Source organism: Tachysurus vachellii, chromosome 21 (genome assembly GCF_030014155.1).
Source record: "Tachysurus vachellii isolate PV-2020 chromosome 21, HZAU_Pvac_v1, whole genome shotgun sequence".
Classification (NCBI taxonomy): Eukaryota; Metazoa; Chordata; class Actinopteri; order Siluriformes; family Bagridae; genus Tachysurus; species Tachysurus vachellii.
The window spans coordinates 17,599,008-17,619,512 of NC_083480.1; the positions used below are offsets into that span (position 1 = coordinate 17,599,008).

At 35.6% G+C, this 20,505-nt stretch overlaps 4 protein-coding genes across 5 annotated transcripts; 1 reads left to right on the top strand and 3 right to left on the bottom strand.

The window, feature by feature from the left end:
• Nucleotides 1–1,228: 1,228 nt before the first annotated feature.
• LOC132863952 (interferon alpha-21-like) lies at nt 1,229–2,650 on the bottom strand. The gene is made up of 5 exons (XM_060897064.1): nt 2,519–2,650; nt 2,353–2,421; nt 1,763–1,912; nt 1,547–1,648; nt 1,229–1,407 (listed from the first exon to the last, which is right to left on the bottom strand). Exons 1-5 carry the CDS (start codon nt 2,648–2,650, stop codon nt 1,318–1,320), a joined length of 543 nt encoding a protein of 180 aa, XP_060753047.1. The 3' UTR covers nt 1,229–1,317.
• Nucleotides 2,651–4,815: 2,165 nt separating this feature from the next.
• LOC132863953 (interferon a3-like) lies at nt 4,816–6,515 on the top strand. Its single transcript, XM_060897065.1, has 6 exons — nt 4,816–4,897; nt 5,192–5,331; nt 5,435–5,503; nt 5,954–6,103; nt 6,218–6,319; nt 6,426–6,515. The coding sequence occupies exons 1-6, from the start codon at nt 4,816–4,818 to the stop codon at nt 6,513–6,515; spliced, it is 633 nt and encodes a 210-aa protein (XP_060753048.1).
• A 2,842-nt stretch (nt 6,516–9,357) lies between these two features.
• LOC132864274 (interferon beta-like) lies at nt 9,358–11,825 on the bottom strand. The gene is made up of 6 exons (XM_060897634.1): nt 11,745–11,825; nt 11,277–11,437; nt 11,098–11,184; nt 9,839–9,979; nt 9,615–9,713; nt 9,358–9,505 (listed from the first exon to the last, which is right to left on the bottom strand). The coding sequence occupies exons 2-6, from the start codon at nt 11,406–11,408 to the stop codon at nt 9,398–9,400; spliced, it is 567 nt and encodes a 188-aa protein (XP_060753617.1). The 5' UTR covers nt 11,409–11,437; nt 11,745–11,825; the 3' UTR covers nt 9,358–9,397.
• A 3,435-nt stretch (nt 11,826–15,260) lies between these two features.
• rdm1 (RAD52 motif containing 1) lies at nt 15,261–20,305 on the bottom strand. Of its 2 annotated transcripts, none has more exons than XM_060857337.1 (7): nt 20,078–20,305; nt 19,574–19,753; nt 18,393–18,518; nt 18,068–18,230; nt 16,659–16,757; nt 16,503–16,582; nt 15,261–15,500 (listed from the first exon to the last, which is right to left on the bottom strand). In XM_060857337.1, the coding sequence occupies exons 1-7, from the start codon at nt 20,180–20,182 to the stop codon at nt 15,411–15,413; spliced, it is 843 nt and encodes a 280-aa protein (XP_060713320.1). In that variant the 5' UTR covers nt 20,183–20,305; the 3' UTR covers nt 15,261–15,410. The 2 variants fall into 2 exon arrangements, with proteins under 2 accessions (XP_060713320.1, XP_060713319.1); XM_060857336.1 differs by having other exon boundaries at nt 19,547–19,753.
• Between the last annotated feature and the right edge of the window lie 200 nt (nt 20,306–20,505).

A 20,505-nucleotide genomic window follows, 5' to 3' on the forward strand; every position in this document is an offset into this window, starting at 1 on the left:
ACACAGCAATAATAATAATTATTATTATTCATTCATTCATTCATTCATCTTCTACCGCTTATCCGAACTACCTCGGGTCACGGGGAGCCTGTGCCTATCTCAGGTGTCATCGGACATCAAGGCAGGATACACCCTGGACGGAGTGCCAACCCATCGCAGGGCACACACACACACACTCATTCACTCACGCACTCACACACTACGGACAATTTTTCCAGAGATGCTAATCAACCTATACCATGCATGTCTTTGGACCGGGGGAGGAAACCGGAGTACCCGGAGGAAACCCCAGAGGCACGGGGAGAACATGAATAATTATCATCATTATTATTATTATTATTATTATTATTATTATTATTATTATTATTATTAGTAGTAGTAGTAGTAGTAGTAGTAGTAGTATAGAAAGAGTAAAGATAGCAAAGATGCATGCGGAATTATAACTTGATTTATAGCGGATTTATTTTTGCACGCGGATTTATAGCTTGAAAAAGTTCTCGGTTTGTGTGTGTGTGTGTGTGTGTGTGTGTGTGTGTGTGTGTTTCATGGACCAATTACAAATGTCCTTATTTGCATAACTAAGCCCTAATCAGTGGACTTGATTTGAAAGATGCGCAACGGCATTTCTTGTTAGCGGTGTGTTTGTTCAGGCTTTAACATTCATTTAACTCTAGCTCTAGCATTAATTTAATTGATCAGTCAATCCACCTTTGTTTTTAGGTAACAAAAAAAGCTGTGGGTGGAAAAAACGTGTGCAATTTTTAATTTTTTTTAAAAAAGTTATTTATTGATTTTTTTTTCAATGTGCAAACATTCAAATGCATACAACAATCTCCAGGACCGCAATTAAATAAGTAATAAAAGTGAAATGCGTTATATTCTAAAAAAACACAATATAAAAACATACGTACTGCACACGTATTTTCTTCTTATACATAAATAAATAAATAAATAAATAAATAAATAAACAAACAAACAAATAAATAAATAAATAAATAATAGAAAAATGCTATATTATTCAGTCCAGCAAACTGATCGTTCCAAAAACGAACGAAAATAGACATTCACATTTGATTTTATTTACATGATTTTTGTTTGTGTTGAATCAATCAACCAACCAATAAATAGATAGATAAATAAATAAATAAATAAATAAATAGTAAAATGCTATATTATAATAAAAGCAAGATTAACCATTTGCTCTGCACTTTTTTGTTCTCATAAACAACCCAGTAAAAATGCCGATTAATCAATCATTACAATAACTGAAAATATGTTCCAGATGTTCTAAGAAGTTTTGTTGGTCTCTGGTCCACTTCAGTTCTTGCTCTCTATAAAAGTCTGCAACGTCTCGAGACTATCCAGCACCTCTTTTCTCACTATCTCCCAGGCGCATGAGCTGAACTCCTGTACAGCAGAAACACAATGCACATTCACATCATGTTAAACAGCAGAATTACATCACATCACCTCCACAAACGCTTCATGCAGAGGTTTAGAGCGTGTGATTTTGATTGTGTTTGTAGTTTCTTCTCTGTGTACTGACCTTCTCTTTCAGTCGCTCTTCCAGTTTTACAAAATAGGACCTGAGTGTATCAGTGCTGTTGCTCGCAGATTTGTCCATCACTGTCTGGACCTGTTTCCCTACCTACAGATGATTAAATAAGACATGATGATGTTAACATTTCTTTACTTCCTCCTACACTGGCATATATTCTATCAGTTTCAGAACCAAACTCAGAGCAGGACATTTCTAACTTACGCATTTCTGCAGATTGTCCACTTGTCTATCGATGATGGTCTTGAAGAGACTCAGGTTGTTTGTGTCCCATGTGACTGATGTGTGGTTGTTATTGAAGATTTTGGCGACTCCATTAAAAGTTTCAAGAGCAACCGGGAGCAAGTTTTCATTCTGTAAAGACAAATCGATACATACATTATTTTAACATCTGTTCTGTTGTCGGGTAGAAAATAATGATCGTTGTTGATGTTCTTCTTTTTAGCCCGAAAACTATTTCAAAGCAGTGGTTCAGGAATGGCAATGTCACTGGAGCTACAAGACTAATGAGTGATGGAAGATTTTGCCAAGAAGTGATTGTGATGCTGAAAATGCACAATGTCATTTAGTTAAGTAATCTTAAACACAGACATGGGATATGGCGTTAAAGATTATGAAAAATGATCAACATAAAAAGCTACATGACAGATTTGTCACTGAATGAAAATGTCATTAGACGTGAAAAAAAACGTCAGCAAATTGTTTGAAGACATCTACAGATCATTTTTCATTTTGTAAAAGCTGCAAATTAAAACTACACCTGGATGATTTACAGTTAACATTTCAGCACCTACCTTTGGAAAGGACACCTGTGGAAAGGAGTTGTTTTTTTCCTCTAAACACTCCAGTGGCATCCGACCACCCTGTAGACACACATTATTATTATTATTATTATTATTATTATTATTATTATTATTATTATTATTATTATTATTATTATTATTATTAGCTGTTTCTCACCATGCTCTCCAGCAGTCCAATGCTCTTTTTGTTCAGCGTTGGGAGTCTGAAGTGTGTCCAAATGCAGGATGGCGCAGCTGCGGCTACACACAGACTCAACACCAACACGAACACAAATCTCAACAGCTCCATGTTAAACACTCAGAAAAACTGCTAAACACTTAAGTCCTAGTTAGAATCAGTGTTGCTCTGAATTTCTGAAGCAGTGCTAATGAACACTAACAGCAGTCCTTCGTCTATTTAAATCGTTTTATATAGGCAGGGATTTTGTGGTTACGCAATTTCTTTTTTGATTTCGAAAACTTTCAGATTAAAAAATACATATTTTGTTTCCCAATTAAATTGAAGATGCGTCTGACATCAGCAGAGGGGGAAACACAAACGCGTTATCACAGATGGACATTGCAAGATGACATAACGTCACATTCCGTTTCAGTTTCAAATTGTAGGCGGCATTTCCCTAACAATGGCGGCTTGCCTTACAATGTCTGCTCGTTTAACAAAGATCATTTGAAACTGAAATTAGTGGATCATCAATTCACTGGAACCATTTCCGGGGTGTGATTGACAGCAGCAAGAGCTCGTTTTATATTAGAGGTCCAGTGCAACGTAATCGTCTAAATAATAAGTTTTCTGTTATACAGCTCATATTCTAGAGATGTAGCTAATATCGAAACACTACAAACGTCATATTTAAATGTGATCAGTTTAACAGTTTAAAAGCGATCAAGTGTAAAATTATAGCTTTATCAGTAACAGAGTTAACAGTATTTTTGCACATTATTTTATTTTCAGTGCCGTTTATCATCATCGATTTCATTTAGTAAAATAAACCTTTAGGTTGTCAACATGAATAAATTGTGTAATGCGCTATAGAAAAAAAACATCATGTGAATGATTTGTTAATTTAAATAATCACATCCTAATTAACATTTTTATTTTAATCCAGATTCTTACCCTAAGTGGCTCCAGAATAATCATGAGACAGACTGAATTAAACTCCTAGTGCTTCTCTTTTCAAAATACTCAATCTGACCCAAACTCTGTATCCTTGCTCTTAATTATTTTGCTCTCATCCAGGTCACAGTTTAGTTTAGTTTATCCTATTTGTTAGACTACTTTGAGCTTTGTGTGCTGATATATTCGAGCACTGTGTAAAAGCTACGCACAACATTGTGTTTGATAAGTGCACAAATTTAGAACACTGAGAATTATTATTATTTTTTTTAAATATTTATTAATATGTAAATTGGCTTGAAGGACAAAGAGCTGATTCTTAAACCCCACAGTAAATCCTGCCAGGTGTTACATTCAAAAATAAACCATTGAACTTAACGAGATTCCAGGTGTGCAAGTAGATTAGAGGATTTTCTTAAATATGGTGATGTATTGAGGTGAAATTGAAAATGTCTTCCCTAACACTAAATGATATTGTCTCCGTCTGACGTTGCTTAAAGTAAATTTCTCTAAAGAAACAGAATCAAATTCATAGCTACTAAACATCTTATGCGGTGACGTCATTAAGCTGACTATAGGCAGAATTACCGTGAAATACACCTACCCGAAAAAAACCAAACGTGTTAATTCTCTTTAATTAATGTGTCATGATCGAAATCCTTTTTAAAGAAAGTTGCATCCGTTCGTGTTTTCATTAGTACGTATTATTAGGATTTCCCCTGCGGTTCTCAAAAATGCAAAATAAGCCGTTAATGTCGGTACAAAATATAATCACTATATTATATATTATATTATCGTTTATCAAATGAAAAAAACAAAACAACAATGCTTTATAATAATAATAATAATAATAATAATAATAATAATAATAATAATAATAAAATTATTATTATTATTTATTTATTTATTTATTATTATTATTATTTTTTTATTATTATTTTTTTTTAATTATTATTATAAAAAACATTTTTAAACCTAATACAAGTTTAAACTACACTTAAGTTCAAATATTTAAAGGCTAAACCGTACAGCTGATATTATAGTTTATATAGCATATTATAGTTCACTGATTTTCTTAAGTACATTTGCATTTTACCTTTACAGCATTTAGGAGACCCTCTTATCCAGAGCGACTTACATCTGTTTTTTTTTTATATACAACTGAGCAATTGAGGATTAAGGTCCTTGCTCAGAAGCCCAGCAGTGGCCGCTTGGTAGACCTGGGATTCTCAACCTTCCAAATGACAGACCAACTCCTTAACCACTAGGCTACCACACCCCAAATCCTTAATGGTACAGTGAATAAATACAGTGTAAAATACTTTAGCCTAATAGAGACAATGCCACCGCAGCTGGGCTTTCTCTATTTCTGCATTACAAATCATTCTAGAGATGTCCATGTAACTCAAACATGGACACTGTGTGAGATTAAGCAGCTTTGACTTCATATGAGCTTCATAATGACAAAAACAGAATAAAACGTACATTAATACTTTAAAACTCATACGCATCATTTTACAAACTGCATAAGAAAGGAAAAGAAGAGTAAAGAAAAGAAAAATGAAACCACATTTCTCTTCATGTACTTTTAGGAACATATTGTGGGTTAAATAAATAGAGGCAGACCTGGTGGCAGTCTTAGATAACACCACATCAGAGGAGCACTGAGCTAACTGAACCATTTCTCACAGAGTGTTTACCATTTTACTTACTGAGTGTTTAACATGGAGCTGTTGAGGTTTGTGTTCGTGTTGGTGTTGAGTGTGTGTGAAGCCGCAGCTGTGCCATCCTGCAGGTGGACACACTTCAGACTCCAAACACTGAACGAGGAGAGCACTGGACTGCTCAAAAGCATGGTGAGAAACAGTTGTTAATAATAATAATAATAATAATAATAATAATAATAATAATAATAATAATAATAATAATAATAATAATAATAATAATGTGTGTCTACAGGGTGGTCGGATGCCACTGGAGTGTTTAGAGGAAAAAAACAACTCCTTTCCACAGGTGTCCTTTCCAAAGGTAGGTGCTGAAATGTTAACTGTAAATCATCCAGGTGTAGTTTTAATTTGCAGCTTTTACAAAATGAAAAATGATCTGTAGATGTCTTCAAACAATTTGCTGACGTTTTTTTTTTCATGTCTAATGATATTTTCATTCAGTGACAAATCTGTCATGTAGCTTTTTATGTTGATCATTTTTCATGATTTTTAATACCATATCCCATGTCTGTGTTTAAGATTACTTAACTAAATGACATTTAGCATTTCAGATTTTCAGCATGACAATCACTTCTTGGCAAAATCTTCCGTCACTCATTAGTCTTGTTGCTCCAGTGACATTGTCATTCCTGAACCACTGCTTTGAAGTAGTTTTAGGGCTAAAATGGAGAACATCAACAACGGTCATTATTTTTCTATCCGACAACAGAACAGATGTTAAAATAATGTATGTATCGATTTGTCTTTACAGAATGAAAACTTGCTCCCGATTTCTCTTGAAACTTTTAATGGAGTCGCCAAAATCTTCAATAACAACCACACATCAGTCACATGGGACACAAACAACCTGAGTCTCTTCAAGACCATCATCGATAGACAAGTGGACAATCTGCAGAAATGCGTGAGTTAGAAATGTCCTGCTCTGAGTTTGGTTCTGAAACTGATAGAATATATGCCAGTGTATGAGGAAGTAAAGAAATGTTTACATCATCATCTCTTATTTAATCATCTGTAGGTAGGGAAACAGGTCCAGACAGTGATGGACAAATCTGCGAGCAACAGCACTGATACACTCAGGTCCTATTTTGTAAAACTGGAAGAGCGACTGAAAGAGAAGGTCAGTACACACAGAAGAAACTACAAACACAATCAAGGTGGAGGTGATGTGATGTAATTCTGCTGTCTAGCATGATGTGAATGTGCATTGTGTTTCTGCTGTACAGGAGTTCAGCTCATGCGCCTGGGAGATAGTGAGAAAAGAGGTGCTGGATAGTCTCGAGAAGTTGCAGACTTTCATAGAGAGCAAGAACTGAAGTGGACCAGAGACCAACAAAACTTCTTAGAACATCTGGAACATATTTTCAGTTATTGTAATGATTGATTAATCGTCATTTTTACTGGTTTGTTTATTTTATGAGAACAAAAAAGTGCAGAGCAAATGTTAAATTTTGCTTTTATTATAATATAGCATTTATTTATTTATTTATTTATTTATTTATTTATTTATTTATTTATTTATTTATTTATTCATTGGTTGGTTGGTTGATTGAGTCAACACAAACAAAAAACATGTAAATAAAATCAACCTTGAATGTCTATATTCGTTTGTTTTTTGAACGATCAGTTTGCTGGACTGAATAACGTAGATGTTCCAGTCAAAAGGACAAGTTCAGCAAAATCAAAATCATGATCCAGCTGCAACAACATTTATAATACATGTTATATTATTGTAAGTGTAAGTGTACATATTAATGTAATTTGTAAAATTCACAAATACAAAATAATATATTAAATACAAAGTATTAATAATCAAATGCTAATAACCCGGAAAGAAAAAGACATGATGCCACAAAGATAGTTCAGGATCAAATCAGGCAGTGAGTCTGTCAGGATTTCAATCTCATGTAATAAACAGAAGCCTTGTTACTTTGCTTTCTTGACAAACATTTAGAGAGTTGGATTTTTAGAGAGAAGCTCAGATTTATGCATATAACATTAAATAGTTAAACTTGCTTGCAGTGTTTTTTATATCTATAAAAACACCTGTAAAATATATATTTCAGGAAAAGTTTAAATATGAAACACGAAACCTCGCTTTGGAATTTTAGGAATCACTTCAGGAGTTGATCTGTTGATCTCTGAAATATAGGTTTCTGTGTAGAAACCATCGCTGCTGTTGGTCTCTGTCTCTCTCTCACTCTCACTCTCTCTCTCTCCATCCCCTAGCTCTCTTTCACTCTCGCTCTCTCTCTCTGTTCTCTCTCTCTCTCTCTCTCTCTCTCTCTCTCTCTCTCTCTCTCTCTCTCTCTCTCTCTCTCTCTCGCCATCCCCTAGCTCTCTTTCACTCTCTCTCTCTCTCTCTCTCTCTCCCCATCCCCTAGCTCTCTTTCACTCTCGCTCTCGCTCTCTTCTCTCTCTCTCTCTCTCTCTCTCTCTCTCTCTCTCTCTCTCTCTTGTCGTGGAAGTTTTGAGGTTTGAGAGAATTGAAGCATAAAATATCACGCTGGTAGGCACAGGCAATTGTAAAAAAGGTTTCACAGTTTATTGTGTTCAGCTTTGCAGAAGGACCCAACACTCCACAAGTAACATGATAGAGGAAGGGCCCCGATCTTTGATAACATCAGGATTTTATAGACAGGATTCAGACAAACAGGACATGTAAAACAAAAACATCATCAACCATTGGCTTAGAAGCATTGCCTGCTCATCTCCTGACCAAGCTAATCTGTACCTACCAAGGTCCCACGGGAACGGTCTGCTGGAAGCTGTTTTAGGAAAACAATTGCAATCTCTAGTCACAATAACTACCAGCCATAAAAAATATAGAAGCATAGAAGGACAGGTTCTTATGAACATCTCTAAAGTTAAAATTTCCACTATACACACACTCTCTCTCTCTCTCTCTCTCTCTCTCTCTCTCTCTCTCTCTCTCTCTCTCTCTCTCTCTCTCTGTCACTCTCTCTGTCTCTTTCTCTCTCTATGCAAATATGACGAGTTACAGGTGCAGGCGCAGCTGCAGTTCTTTGACAAGACTGTGGTCAGTGGTTTCAGTGAAAGGCAGCAATGACTATTTTAGTTTCTCTTAAATAATATAACCACTGCTCGAATGAATATAAATCTGATAATCATGAGAGCTTCAGGGACTTACCAGTTAAAAAATTAAAGCGAGTCTCATTATGTCATTTATTACGATTATAGAACATCTGTCTGTACTGCTAAAAAAATTTAAAAACACAAATAGATCAAATATTTCACTAAAACATAAACCGTGTGAGAGCTTAAGGAACTTTACACTTTATTAGAGCAACATATGAAGTGTAGAAGAAAAATTGCTTATCAATGTGCTTCAACAATGCATGGATTCTCTCAGACTTCAGCTGCATGAGTCCTACAGGAACAACACTGCTCTCACCTGACCTTGACTCTAACCTTACTTTAGAAGCGGTACAATGGATATATATGGATATGGATCTCTGATAAGACTAGCCAAACAAAGGACGTTATTGTTAGTTCACAAACTACACAAAGCCTAGCAGGATGCACCTAACCAATTTGTCCTTCTTGTCATGTTAAACCTTTAACCAGAAACAGAAATGATGCTCAAAAATATTCATGATGTCACCCTATCTTTTACAATTACACATAGGCCTAAAGAAATTCCCACACAAAGCCAGCTTCATGAAGGCATGGTGTTAACACTGATGTAGAAGATCTTGAGTGTCCTGCACAGAACCCTGACCTTAACCCCACTGAACATGATTAGGATGAACTGGAACCCCGACTCAACCCCAGACCTCCTCACCTAACACCAGTGTCTGATCTCACTAATGCTCTTGTAGCTAAACAAAATCCCCAAAAATACACTTCAACATCTAGTGGAAAACCTTTGGAGCTCATTATAACATCACAGAGGGAATAAATACATTCAAAAAGCATATATGGGTGTGAGGGTCAGGGGTGCACATACTTTTTGACATATTGCATGTCACTATGCTTTATGTTTTTTGTTTGTGCCTCTGGGAAGTTTCTCCAAAAAACCCAACAACAAAGTGCTGTATAATAAAAATTGGATGGAATGACAACAAAGGCTTGATTTGTGTTTGAATGAGTATAAATTTATTCAATACAAATACAACCTGGAACGCAAATAAATAAATAAATAAATATGCAATCATATAAGAACACTGGATGCTGCTCAGCCGCGACTGGAAGAAAGAACTCCCTCCAAGTCTTTATTCAGGATGTACTGGAGAACGATGAGGGTCTCCTTACGGACAAATTCCCAACCACAAACTTGGAAATTCTGAATAGATAAAAGGAGCAAAAATATTTAGCCTTTATTTTATAATGTTGCATTATACAAATGATAATCTAGGTTTGCATGTAACAGCTTTATTACAGGTTCTCTTTACCTTTTCTTTCAAAACAGCTAATATTTTGTCGAAATACTCTTTGAGCGCCTTTTCACGCCTGACGAAATCCTCCTGTGAGTCTTGAGTTTTGTTCATAATCTGAAATTTGAAAAATTTTATTCAGTTGAAATGCATTGAAGGAATGCAACAGATTTGGTCTTAAAATATTTGACTTAAATGCTCAAATATTGCATTTTATTTTCTTGCTATAGTTCCTTTCTTACACATTTTTTCTCCTCAATCTGGCGGTCGAGGATGTTCTGAAAGACCTCGACGTTCTTCCACTGCTCAGGAACACCGTCTTCATCAAACAAGGAGTAGATGTGGGTCAGTGTTAGGTAGATAGTCTTTTCCAGGGCAACAGCCTGTTTGGTAGGAAAAAAGACATAATTGTAATGTTACAACAAGCAGATTATATTTGTGGTGAGTAATTGTGGCCTCCAGGTTGCTGAGGCAGCATGTTTCTGTAGACACAGAACACCAACATTAAAGTCAGACAGACAGACTGATAGATAAATAAACACTCATCCTGACTGGCAAATTAAGCTTTATTATTAACATGTAATCTTACAAGATTTACAAGGTTTATTCTCTTATTACATTCCAAGAGCACTTTTTAGTTCTTGGTCTATTTCCAGTTTGTTTAACTACCTGTTCTACCTGCTAGTGACTAAGTGGGATTTATGGTGTTTTCGGCTTGAGGTAGAAACTTGTAACTCGAACCAGTGAACACCAAAGAAAACACCCCTCCATGCTTGAAGTAGTTTTTGTAACCGCAAGATTTTTCTGTTTACAGAGTCACATCGGATAAACACAGCATCAGATATAAATAAAGCAGCACTTTGTACCTTTAAGTGAGCTTAGATAACACTGACTCTACAGTTCAGTGTCTGAGGAGAAAAACAAACAGCATCCACGTTTTTGTTTCTCACTTTGCTAGCCGAGATGCTTCAGCTCTGTCTAGAGAGTAATGTAATGGGTCTTTAGTCTTTCAGTCTGTCCAGTTCTCTCCCTTCCTTATTTGTACACAACTTCAACCTTCATGCTAATACTGCCATCAATGGCATTGCATTAATTATCTTGTGGGTCACAAACTAAAGTCATGTCTCTGCTGTAACTCATCACAGTCCAGCTGTTATACATTTATGTTTCAGATCATTTTTCTCCTATTAAATGCTAATGAACAATCGTTAGTCCTTCTGTGACATCAGAGTGGCAAAAAAACTGCTAACTGCTTCTTAATGGAGCAAAGAAACACTGAGCAACACATTAGCAAAAATTCACTTTGATGATATATCAGTGTACACATAAATGTACAGAATATGTCTCAGAGTGAAATTTTCTTTAATTAAGTTATTCCTAGATCAAACTAAAAACTGAAAGAATGCAGGAATAAAAAAATACAACTTCAAACAATGTGAAAGGAAGTAGCAATCTGACAAATGTTGAAACACATTACAGATAATATCTAATTAATTTTCACCTGTTGAGACGTGTTGAACTGGAACGCGGCCTCAGGAAACGGGACAAGAACACTGCCTTCAAAACAGTGTAAAGGAAATCTGTCTCCCTAATAGACAACAAAAGCAGATATGATGCTCAGTGTTGGACATGTTGAGTTCTTTTTTTACATGATGCGCATCAGATGAATGTGCAGCTCACCATTTTCTCCAGAATATTGTGGGACTCCTCCATCAGTCTCTTCTGAAGCCTGCAGTTCGTAGGCATGGAGCACACATGTGCCATGCAGATGAACACAGTGCACAGCCAGGTGAAAGCATGAAGACCTGCCATCTTTCAGATTCTCCCTGAGAATAATTAAACTGAGGCAGAGGGAATACAGATTAGAGAGCAGCCCATGATATGAATTAACTGGTTTCAGTGAGTCATTCATTATGAGCAATACTATAAAAGATGAACATATGATAGTAGACACAAATTTGACCAGGTGCATACAAAAAAAACTTATATATTAGTCAACTTATTTAATGAAATTTATATAGATCCTATTCAATCACTTTAATTTCTACACCTGTGAAATATTAGCACTATATCTATACGACATGCGCTAAAATAATTGCGCTTATTATTAGTAGGATTTGTATTAAAACCAAAGCCTCTTTCTCTTACCTTAACAATAAATCCGGAGTCTTTTGTCAGCTTGTTGTAAACCTCTCTGTCTGAAGGATCCATCTCGAAGCTTAAATACAGCTTCCAGCTTAAAAAGTGAAAAGAGCTGATAAGTATTTAAAGATGAATGGCGTAATTTGGGGAGAGAAGTGTCGGATGCGCTAATTTCCGTTTTCCCAACACGCCTGGAAAACGACTTTCACTCAGAGAAAACAATACTTAAGATATCAGTGCGATATAGAATAATAAAAGCTGAATTAAACCGATTTATATAGGTTTATATGAATACACATAGGTGTACATTTTAACGCACAGTGGTGTAGTGTCACTTTGTTTCTGCTGCATGTTGTTTGCGCATCTTTTATTTGGCATAAAGAATATTGCATCATTTTTTATAGACAATACATCCAGCTATCTTGTTTATGCAATCTATAACTAAAATCACAATCAAGCAAACCTGTCTCATCAAGCCACTGATACACTCACTATAATATTCGCATTTCTTTACTTGCGTTTATTTATTTTTTTTATTTTTCAATATACATTAAAGGTAGAGATCGACCTAGTTTTGTAGTTAAAATGAAAAACAATATACAGAATAATCTGCATTTCAGACACCTTAAAGTAAGCCAAAAAATCTTGATCTGCGAGACAAAGGTTAAAGGTCTTGCTCACAGACACAGCAGTAGCAGTTTAGGAACCAGGATCAGAAATCACAACCTTCTGGCTCGAGTAACCAGAAGCAAGACCACACAAAGGTCATGGTGAAACACTCTCTCTTTCAGTTATCCCAACATGTTTGAGATGTTTTTGATCAGTAGTTTAGAGCCCTTAAACATTGAGTCCCAGCTGCACCATATGGAGTCTGCAGCTTGGAATTGTGTCTGAAATAAACCATAAATGTTCAGGTTCATTTGAGTTCATATAACTGCACACATGGCATCTTGTTTTGACTCACATTTGAACTGTGCCTGTTCAGGTGATCATCAGTTAATCAGTTCATATAAATTCCAAGAGCAACAACAAGATAGTGCCAACGCCCACAGTCACGTTATAACACCAATTTTTACAAGGAGAAGATTACCACATGAGTAACTCTGCCACTGTGGCTGACTCACCTAATGTCAGTTTACCCCTCTGGGGTAATTACTAATGATACTCTAAATCAAGACCCCTTTCTGTTAAAGATCTGTTTAGTGCTCTTAATCACACATTTTTTTCAGCTGATGGTGATACTAATCACCAAGTATCCAATCAATATTTGGAGTCATAGAGCCTGAACATTGTTCAGCATTGTTGTCTAAAAAAACAGGACAAATCCAAGAATTCCTGTCTAGACAAAAGGCAGACATCTCATTTTAACAGGAGTTTATGATCATCTGCAAAAGAGCAAAAATCTCTCCACACCTGCCTGATCTAGAATATCTGATGTTACCTTACCTTACCTCAGATCTCAAGCTAAGTTGAGACCATGATTTGAAGGATGTGAGCCAGAGACATCTCTCATCATACACTTGTGTGAGCATGTGAATGTGAGTGAGGTGACCAAAATGCACAGCTGCCAGTATGTGTGTGTGTGAGATTCACTTTAAGATAGATTTCTAAACAGTTTTATAGCACTTTTAACAATACACATTGTTACAAGCGGTTTTTAAAGAAATCCAGATGTACGTTTATGTAAGTAACGAGTAAATATGACTTCCTTATGAGCCTTTAAATAAAGCCAAGATGGAAGTGACGGTAGTTCTGAATCCTAACCCTAACCTCAAATACCAAGATATGACCATTCTGTTTTAAAAATAAAATGGTGTAGAATATACAATTCATATTATTTTTTAAATGTGCAAAAACACACATCGTTATTTCACAAGCCATTATTCATGAGCATGTATGCATGTAAATGTGCTAATCTACATCAAAGGGATCGTAAGTATTGATTTCACTAAAAATGACACTTTCATGTTTGTCAGATTCCAGAGAATCTAACCTCGGAATCCACAGTCATCTGTGTACAAAGGAAATAAAACTGTTTAACAAAAGTGAAAGACAACGTAGAGCATTAGGGATGGAAAAATAGAGACATAGAGAAAAAGAGTTAAAAAAAAAAAGCGAGTGCTGCAGAGTCGTGAGGGTAAAGGAGGGAAGTGAAAATAAGGACAGTGATAATGGGCTGCTGGTACACACACACACACACACACAACCACAGCTGCCTGGGACTCTTCCAGTTCTTCTTAATAAAGGCTGAATACAGAAGAAAGTCATGCAGTCTCAGTGCTTGATCATCTAATTATACTTGACTCACTCCCTATAAAACACACCAGAGCTAATATTATCCATTATTAAAACAAACACACAGACACAATTTGTCATACAAGCTTAAGTAATCTCTCAGGACTCACTTTTAAGAAATGTTCAAGCAAACCTCATATCGTGAATTTAATTCTAGCAACAAAAAATGGCTTAAAAGTCAAGAGGCTTTTATCAAATACAGATATCTAATGTAGTACAGAGTGAAGAGAAATAATGTTCCTTCAGGACCCTGGGGATACATGAAACACAAACACACACTCTCTCACTTACACACTTTCACACACACACACTCACACATGTGCACTCTCTCTCACTCACACAAACACACTCACACACACATGCTCTCACACACATACGTCTCTCTCTCTCTCACACACACACACTCACACAAAAACTCTCTCACACAAACACACATTCTTTCACACACGCATTCACACACACACATGCACTCTCTCTCACTCACACACACACACTCTCTCTCTCACACACACGCACGCACTCATACACACACACGCACTCTCACACACATGCACTCTCTCACACACTCACACAATAAAAAAACACTTGGTGGGCAATTAAATGCAAATGTTTATAGCGCAGTGCTGTTGAATCCTCTGCTCTGATCAGTCAGAACATGTTAAAAAATGTGAAGCTGTATAACAGGTTTAAATGAATGTTCTACTCAGTCATTCTGTAATAAAGAGAAGCTGGTGAGAGAAAGACACTTTATAGTTGCTTAGACACAAATAATAACAGGAGACAACATTTTGAAACATAATTCCACAAATGTCCTGGATTATTTTCCTATACAGGATGCTGCAGATATTTTATATCATCTTTAACATAAGAATGTACATTATTTATATTAAATTCTAAAAAAACATTTTAATATGTTTAGAAAGAAATAATAATGTTTTTTTACTCTTGAGAAAAAAAATCATTATCTATAACTCAATACAGGATGGACTATAAGTAAACAAGTGCCTTCTTGTTCTCTTCGGAATAATGTATAACATATTTAATATTATAAACTGATCTCAAAACATGAATCAGTGTTATTTTTAGTGCAGAAATAACATTTGCCTAAGAATATGTTCATTTATAAGGAAAAAAAAGTATTTAGTATTTATGACAAAGTGCACCGCCTTTGAAAACCTGAGTTTATTTGTATTTATCTGTTGATCAACACATCCTAAGAAAATAAGATTGGTCTTAGATACGTTTTATTACTCACAAAATGAAACCCTTACAAAACCCTTATAAAACACTGCAGTTTGTCAGTTACTCAGTTTCCCTTTCTGTGGTTTGGCCTAGTGGTTGGTCAACAAAGTCTTTAACCTTAAACACAAGTGAAAGTTAATGAGGAAGGTCCAGTGTGAAGTTCCACGGTAAATCTTCTTCCTCTCCTGCAGCAGCCTCGAAGTCACTCCATGAAATATCATTAACCTGAGGAGGAAAAGCGAAAGAGAGACTGAGAGCTAAAAGCCAATAAACCTTTTTAAAACATTTAAGATTTACAAGGAATTGGAGCAAATGAGAGTTAAAACACTCCTATAACTTCATTCTGATATTTCATTTCTTCTAACAAATGAAATTTGACAATTAAAATGCTTAATTATTAAACAGTGACACACTTTATAATAATGTCTAGTTAAATATAACATGTAGCCCCTGTTCTCATTCATGTTATAATGGCTAAAGACTTTTTTCTCCCTCTTGAAGTTAATAAGAAAAAAACGTTTGTCAAGTTACAGAGAAATGCAATTATGATTTAAGAAAATTTTAAGTTCACCTCTGAATGTTACCAAGTGCTGACACTGGAGACTCCTTCCATAAATATTACAGTCAGAGCTGATGTTATAAAACATTAAACTACACCTTCAGATTTGAAAACTCGACATAAAACTGGTATAAAAGTACAAAAATTTATTAAAAGTAAAAAAAAAATCCAAAACACTAAATAATGGTGCAGCTTGTCATGTAAACTAAATTAAATTAAAGCACAACAAAGACAAGTTCAAAAAAGAGAAGGAGGTTAAAAAAAATACATCAACATCTGAAGCAGAAAAAGAACCTCAGTGCAGCGAGAGGAAATAAAGCTTAATGTGGTCTTAGAGGAACTGAGTGAAAAAATGAACTAAACTAAACTGTTTAAGGCACCAAAGAGTCACACTTCACACAAGCACTAAGAAAAAGGGCAATAAAGAGACCAAATAAGTTAAATAACTGCAGTAATTAGATTAGGCTCAAAGGTCATAGGTTGCTGATTGCCTTTAAATTAATTTTTGGTTTAATTTAGATTAATTTTCTCTATCTAATAGTATTTTGATGCTTGTGACTGGGGATTTTATTCTCTAGTGCACGTCTAGGGCCAGATTTTATTCTAGACTTGACTAGATAACTGTAACCTGTAAACATTTTCAACTAAAAACAAGTAAAAAGACTTACCTGAATGATTCCCTCGACATTCTCATCTGGCAGAATTTCCTCTCCATCGATCCTACATTCCACCGCTACTTTTCCATTACCTGAGAGCCAGAAGTCAATACTGATAACAACAATACTGAGAACAGAATAATCAGAAACATAATCTGCAAAACTTACCAAGAACTATTAGTAACACTTTCTCAAACGCTGCAACAACTGCTTTATCTTTGGCCCACCTCATGAGCTTCCCTCTTATCCACAACTTTTCCTCTGGACCTGAAATGGAACAGACCTTTAATATACTTAATTCTTATTAATATATAATGATTACACCATTATAATGAGCTCCACTAAAATATATATATTACAGTAACTTACTTCCTTACAATAAGACTTTTTTATTGAGGAATTTGTTAATGATGCGTTATCATGTAATCTGGCCTTATTTTGGATGAATCTGAAGGAATATAAAGTTTCCTGGTTGAATCTGAACACAGATATTTGTATTCATATCAATCGTTGGTTAAACCAGCAGACAAAGATTGTACATTATAGAAGAATTCTTTGCTTGTGAGTTGAGATGTTCTTAAAACCCATAATGTGACATGCTCACATTGTTAGCAGCTGATTTATTGCCATAGCAACCAAACCATACCATACTACCATCATACACAAACAATACACACAACTGCTACATATAAGGAAGGAAAGATGGTATAACATGTAAAACATGCTGATGTCTAGAATAAACACACTTTATTGCATCACCCATTTATGCCGAGGAATCTTTGTTATGAATCTGATTTCCAGACACATTCCTTTAATCACATGTAGGTCTGTTGTTAGAGGATCATCATGCTCCGGTATAATCTGACTGGGAGAACGCACAGTACCACACAATGATACACAATTCAGCCAAGAGTTTAGTCAGGTTCAGCTTTAATCTGATCAGAATAAAAAAAAAATCTTAAAAAGTCACTGAACCCACAGCATAAAACTCACTTTATCCAGACTAAAATTGGATTGGTGCATTATGTTAATATGAAAATTAGCTTGTTACATTCAGACTTTCACTCTTGTTGCTGGGTTTTAGTTGCTTTATCAGCAATATGGTTGCCGTATCAAAAATCATGATTGTTCTGTGCTGAAAAAACTTCCATATTCATGGACTATGTGTGCTATCTATATTGTCTGTGTCGTGGAGAAACAGCTGCATTTACAGTTGTATAATGTGGGACTAAATTGTCCCTGACCTGCTGAAGTAATCCGATTGATCAGAATTAATTCGTTGTGGCTTTGAGAAAACCACTTTGGGGAAAAAACATCTGATAAATTAATAGTTTATATGAATTAATACATTTAAATAGTCCTAATACTTAAGGCAGGGGGGCATGGTGGCTTAGTGGTTAGCACGTTCGCCTCACACCTCCAGGGTGTGAGTAATACTTAAGGCATTTATTATTGGCACATATACAGTACAGCACAGTGGAATTCTTTTCTTTGCATATCCTAGCTGAGGAGGTCGGGGTCAGAGCGCAGGGGTAGACATGATACAGCGGTCCTGGAGCAGTATCATGTTCCCTCACCTTTCTCCTGATCAACCACTTCTTCAGCAACACCAACCCCACGACACGTGACTCCATGCTGAGGCAAAGTCAGCTCCACCATACAGCCGTATTTCAGCAGCTCTCCCTGGCTGCCTGGATCCAAGCTCCAGCCAACATCTGCACACTTCGATATGTCCTTCAGCTGGGCAGAAGAAACGGAAACACTGAGCGTAAGGCATTTCAGCATTTGTTCAGGATATGCTGGAAGCAAACTGTAGAGCTGAGAACAGTGCTAAGACCCGCTGTTCAATCTCATATCCAATCACAGATCCAATCATTTTCCATTTTTAAGGATGTTACACACAGTGATGATGTGAGTAGTCCAGCCATTGTATCCCAGGTAATGATTAGCCAAGTCTTGGCACTTAGCATGGCTGAGGGATCGAGACGGAGAGAGGAACGTTGGGTTCTTCTTTGTGCTGAGTCGAACCTGGACAGACAGAAACAACAAAAAGTTTGTACTTTATACAAGATACGAATACAGAGCACACAATATTACAGCACTTTACCATCACAACCCATACTAATTTATATAATGTAATACACACATACACATAATGTAATATTTTTATATCACTTGTATATATTTTTATATTATATTTTTCCTTTTCTACCTGTATTGAAGTACATAATGTTTTGCCCATTATATTAAATACTTTTTATATTTAACATTTCTATCTGTATAAAAGTAAGTTCTGGTTCATGTAAATTCTATTTTTAAATCGTGGAAAATTGTAATAAATTTCTTCTGCACTTCAATCTGTTTATGTTTGTGTGTGTGACCAAAATAATGTGGAATTTGTGATTTGCATTAGTATAAACATGTAGAATATTCATAAAGTCATAAAAAAATGGTCATAAAAAGTCATACTGCAGTACTGTAAAACAGTTAACTAACATTATTGTATCCAGAGCACTTTTAAAGCTTGCTGTTTCATTTTATTTTTATTTACCATCCTGATAAATACATTAATAGTGTATTGTAGTTGCTTGGCTTAGATTTATTAAGGACAACCTGTTTATTATCAGGCTTCTTCAGCCTCATATTTAAACCAGATAGCTTAAAAATATAAATAAATAATCGGCAGAAAATTAGCTGTAGCCCTTTAAAATCTCTCTACGTGTTTAAAACGGACAGTTAGATGGATCAAAACCACGACATCTCTTATAGGAAAGAAGCTTTCTTTCTCAGGTGAATTCTCCAGTGTGGTAAAGCCTGACATCTAGTGTTCGAATATCGGTAATACCAGGACACATCTTATTACACGTAAGATGCATTATGCTCTTGTCTGATACACAAGAAATATACAACTCCAACAGTCGGCATATGGACAAGAGGAAATAAATAAGTAATATCTTTGAACATATTAATGGGTTTTGTATCATATAAATAAACAGCAAAATACCTGAAGAGACTTTACCCTTAAATGAACTATAGAAACCAAGTCAAGGTTTGACCTGAAAGTAAAGGAAGTGCTGCATTACTTTGAGTGGAGCTTCCTGGAACAGACACTGCTTATCTGTGGCTCTTTGGGCCTTGGACGCCTGCGCAGCAGAGTAAAACTTGACCAGGGCATAAAAGCCCAGGGAGGCCACTGAGGCATTGGGACACACTTTCAGCAGGTAAAGAGCTCCAAATGAAGAATACACACTCCACAGAGACTCCTGTCAAAGGGGATTATGGGGAAATAAAGGCTCAGAAGAACGGCACACTCTGTTAGAGATAATAAATAGTATACAGTATGAACCACACACTGTAGAATCTGATCTATACAAGTGATTATTTCACATCCTGTGCAGTGTATTATAGTAAATATGTCACTATACATGACTCTGATAATAAATGCACCTGATTAAAGAAAAAAGACAATAGATAATATTTAATAATGTGATATTTGTAAGTGTATATATAAAAATATATAAGTATAAATCTGTAGTGCAGTAATTAATGGAGTAAATTTTGGAGAAGTTATTTAAGTGGCTACTTACATAAATAAAGGCTTGTGAGTATGACGGCTTTATGTCCCAAATAAAGATGGTTTTATTGTTTTCTGTTGGTACTGTGAACTCTATGATATCCGCCTCGAGATCCATAGAAAACCGCAGATTTTACCCTAAATATTGTAGTAGCGTGTTGCCGCTGAGCACATTGTACAAAACGCATGTAGTATAAATAGCGGTGTAAAGGATTCACAACCACGTGGCTTCTCTGTGAACTTCCGTAAACAGTATTTCGCGCGCTGTTACGTCACATAACGTAAAGACGCACAGTACGTCAAGACGTCAGGCAATAAAAAAACAACACAGGAGAGGTTTGAAAGTTAAATTCAGAGAAAATCGAGAAATTTTTCAAGCACATTAAAAATAATGCAATACAAGTACGTAGTTTTTATGTATTAAGGACTTTATGCTTAAAT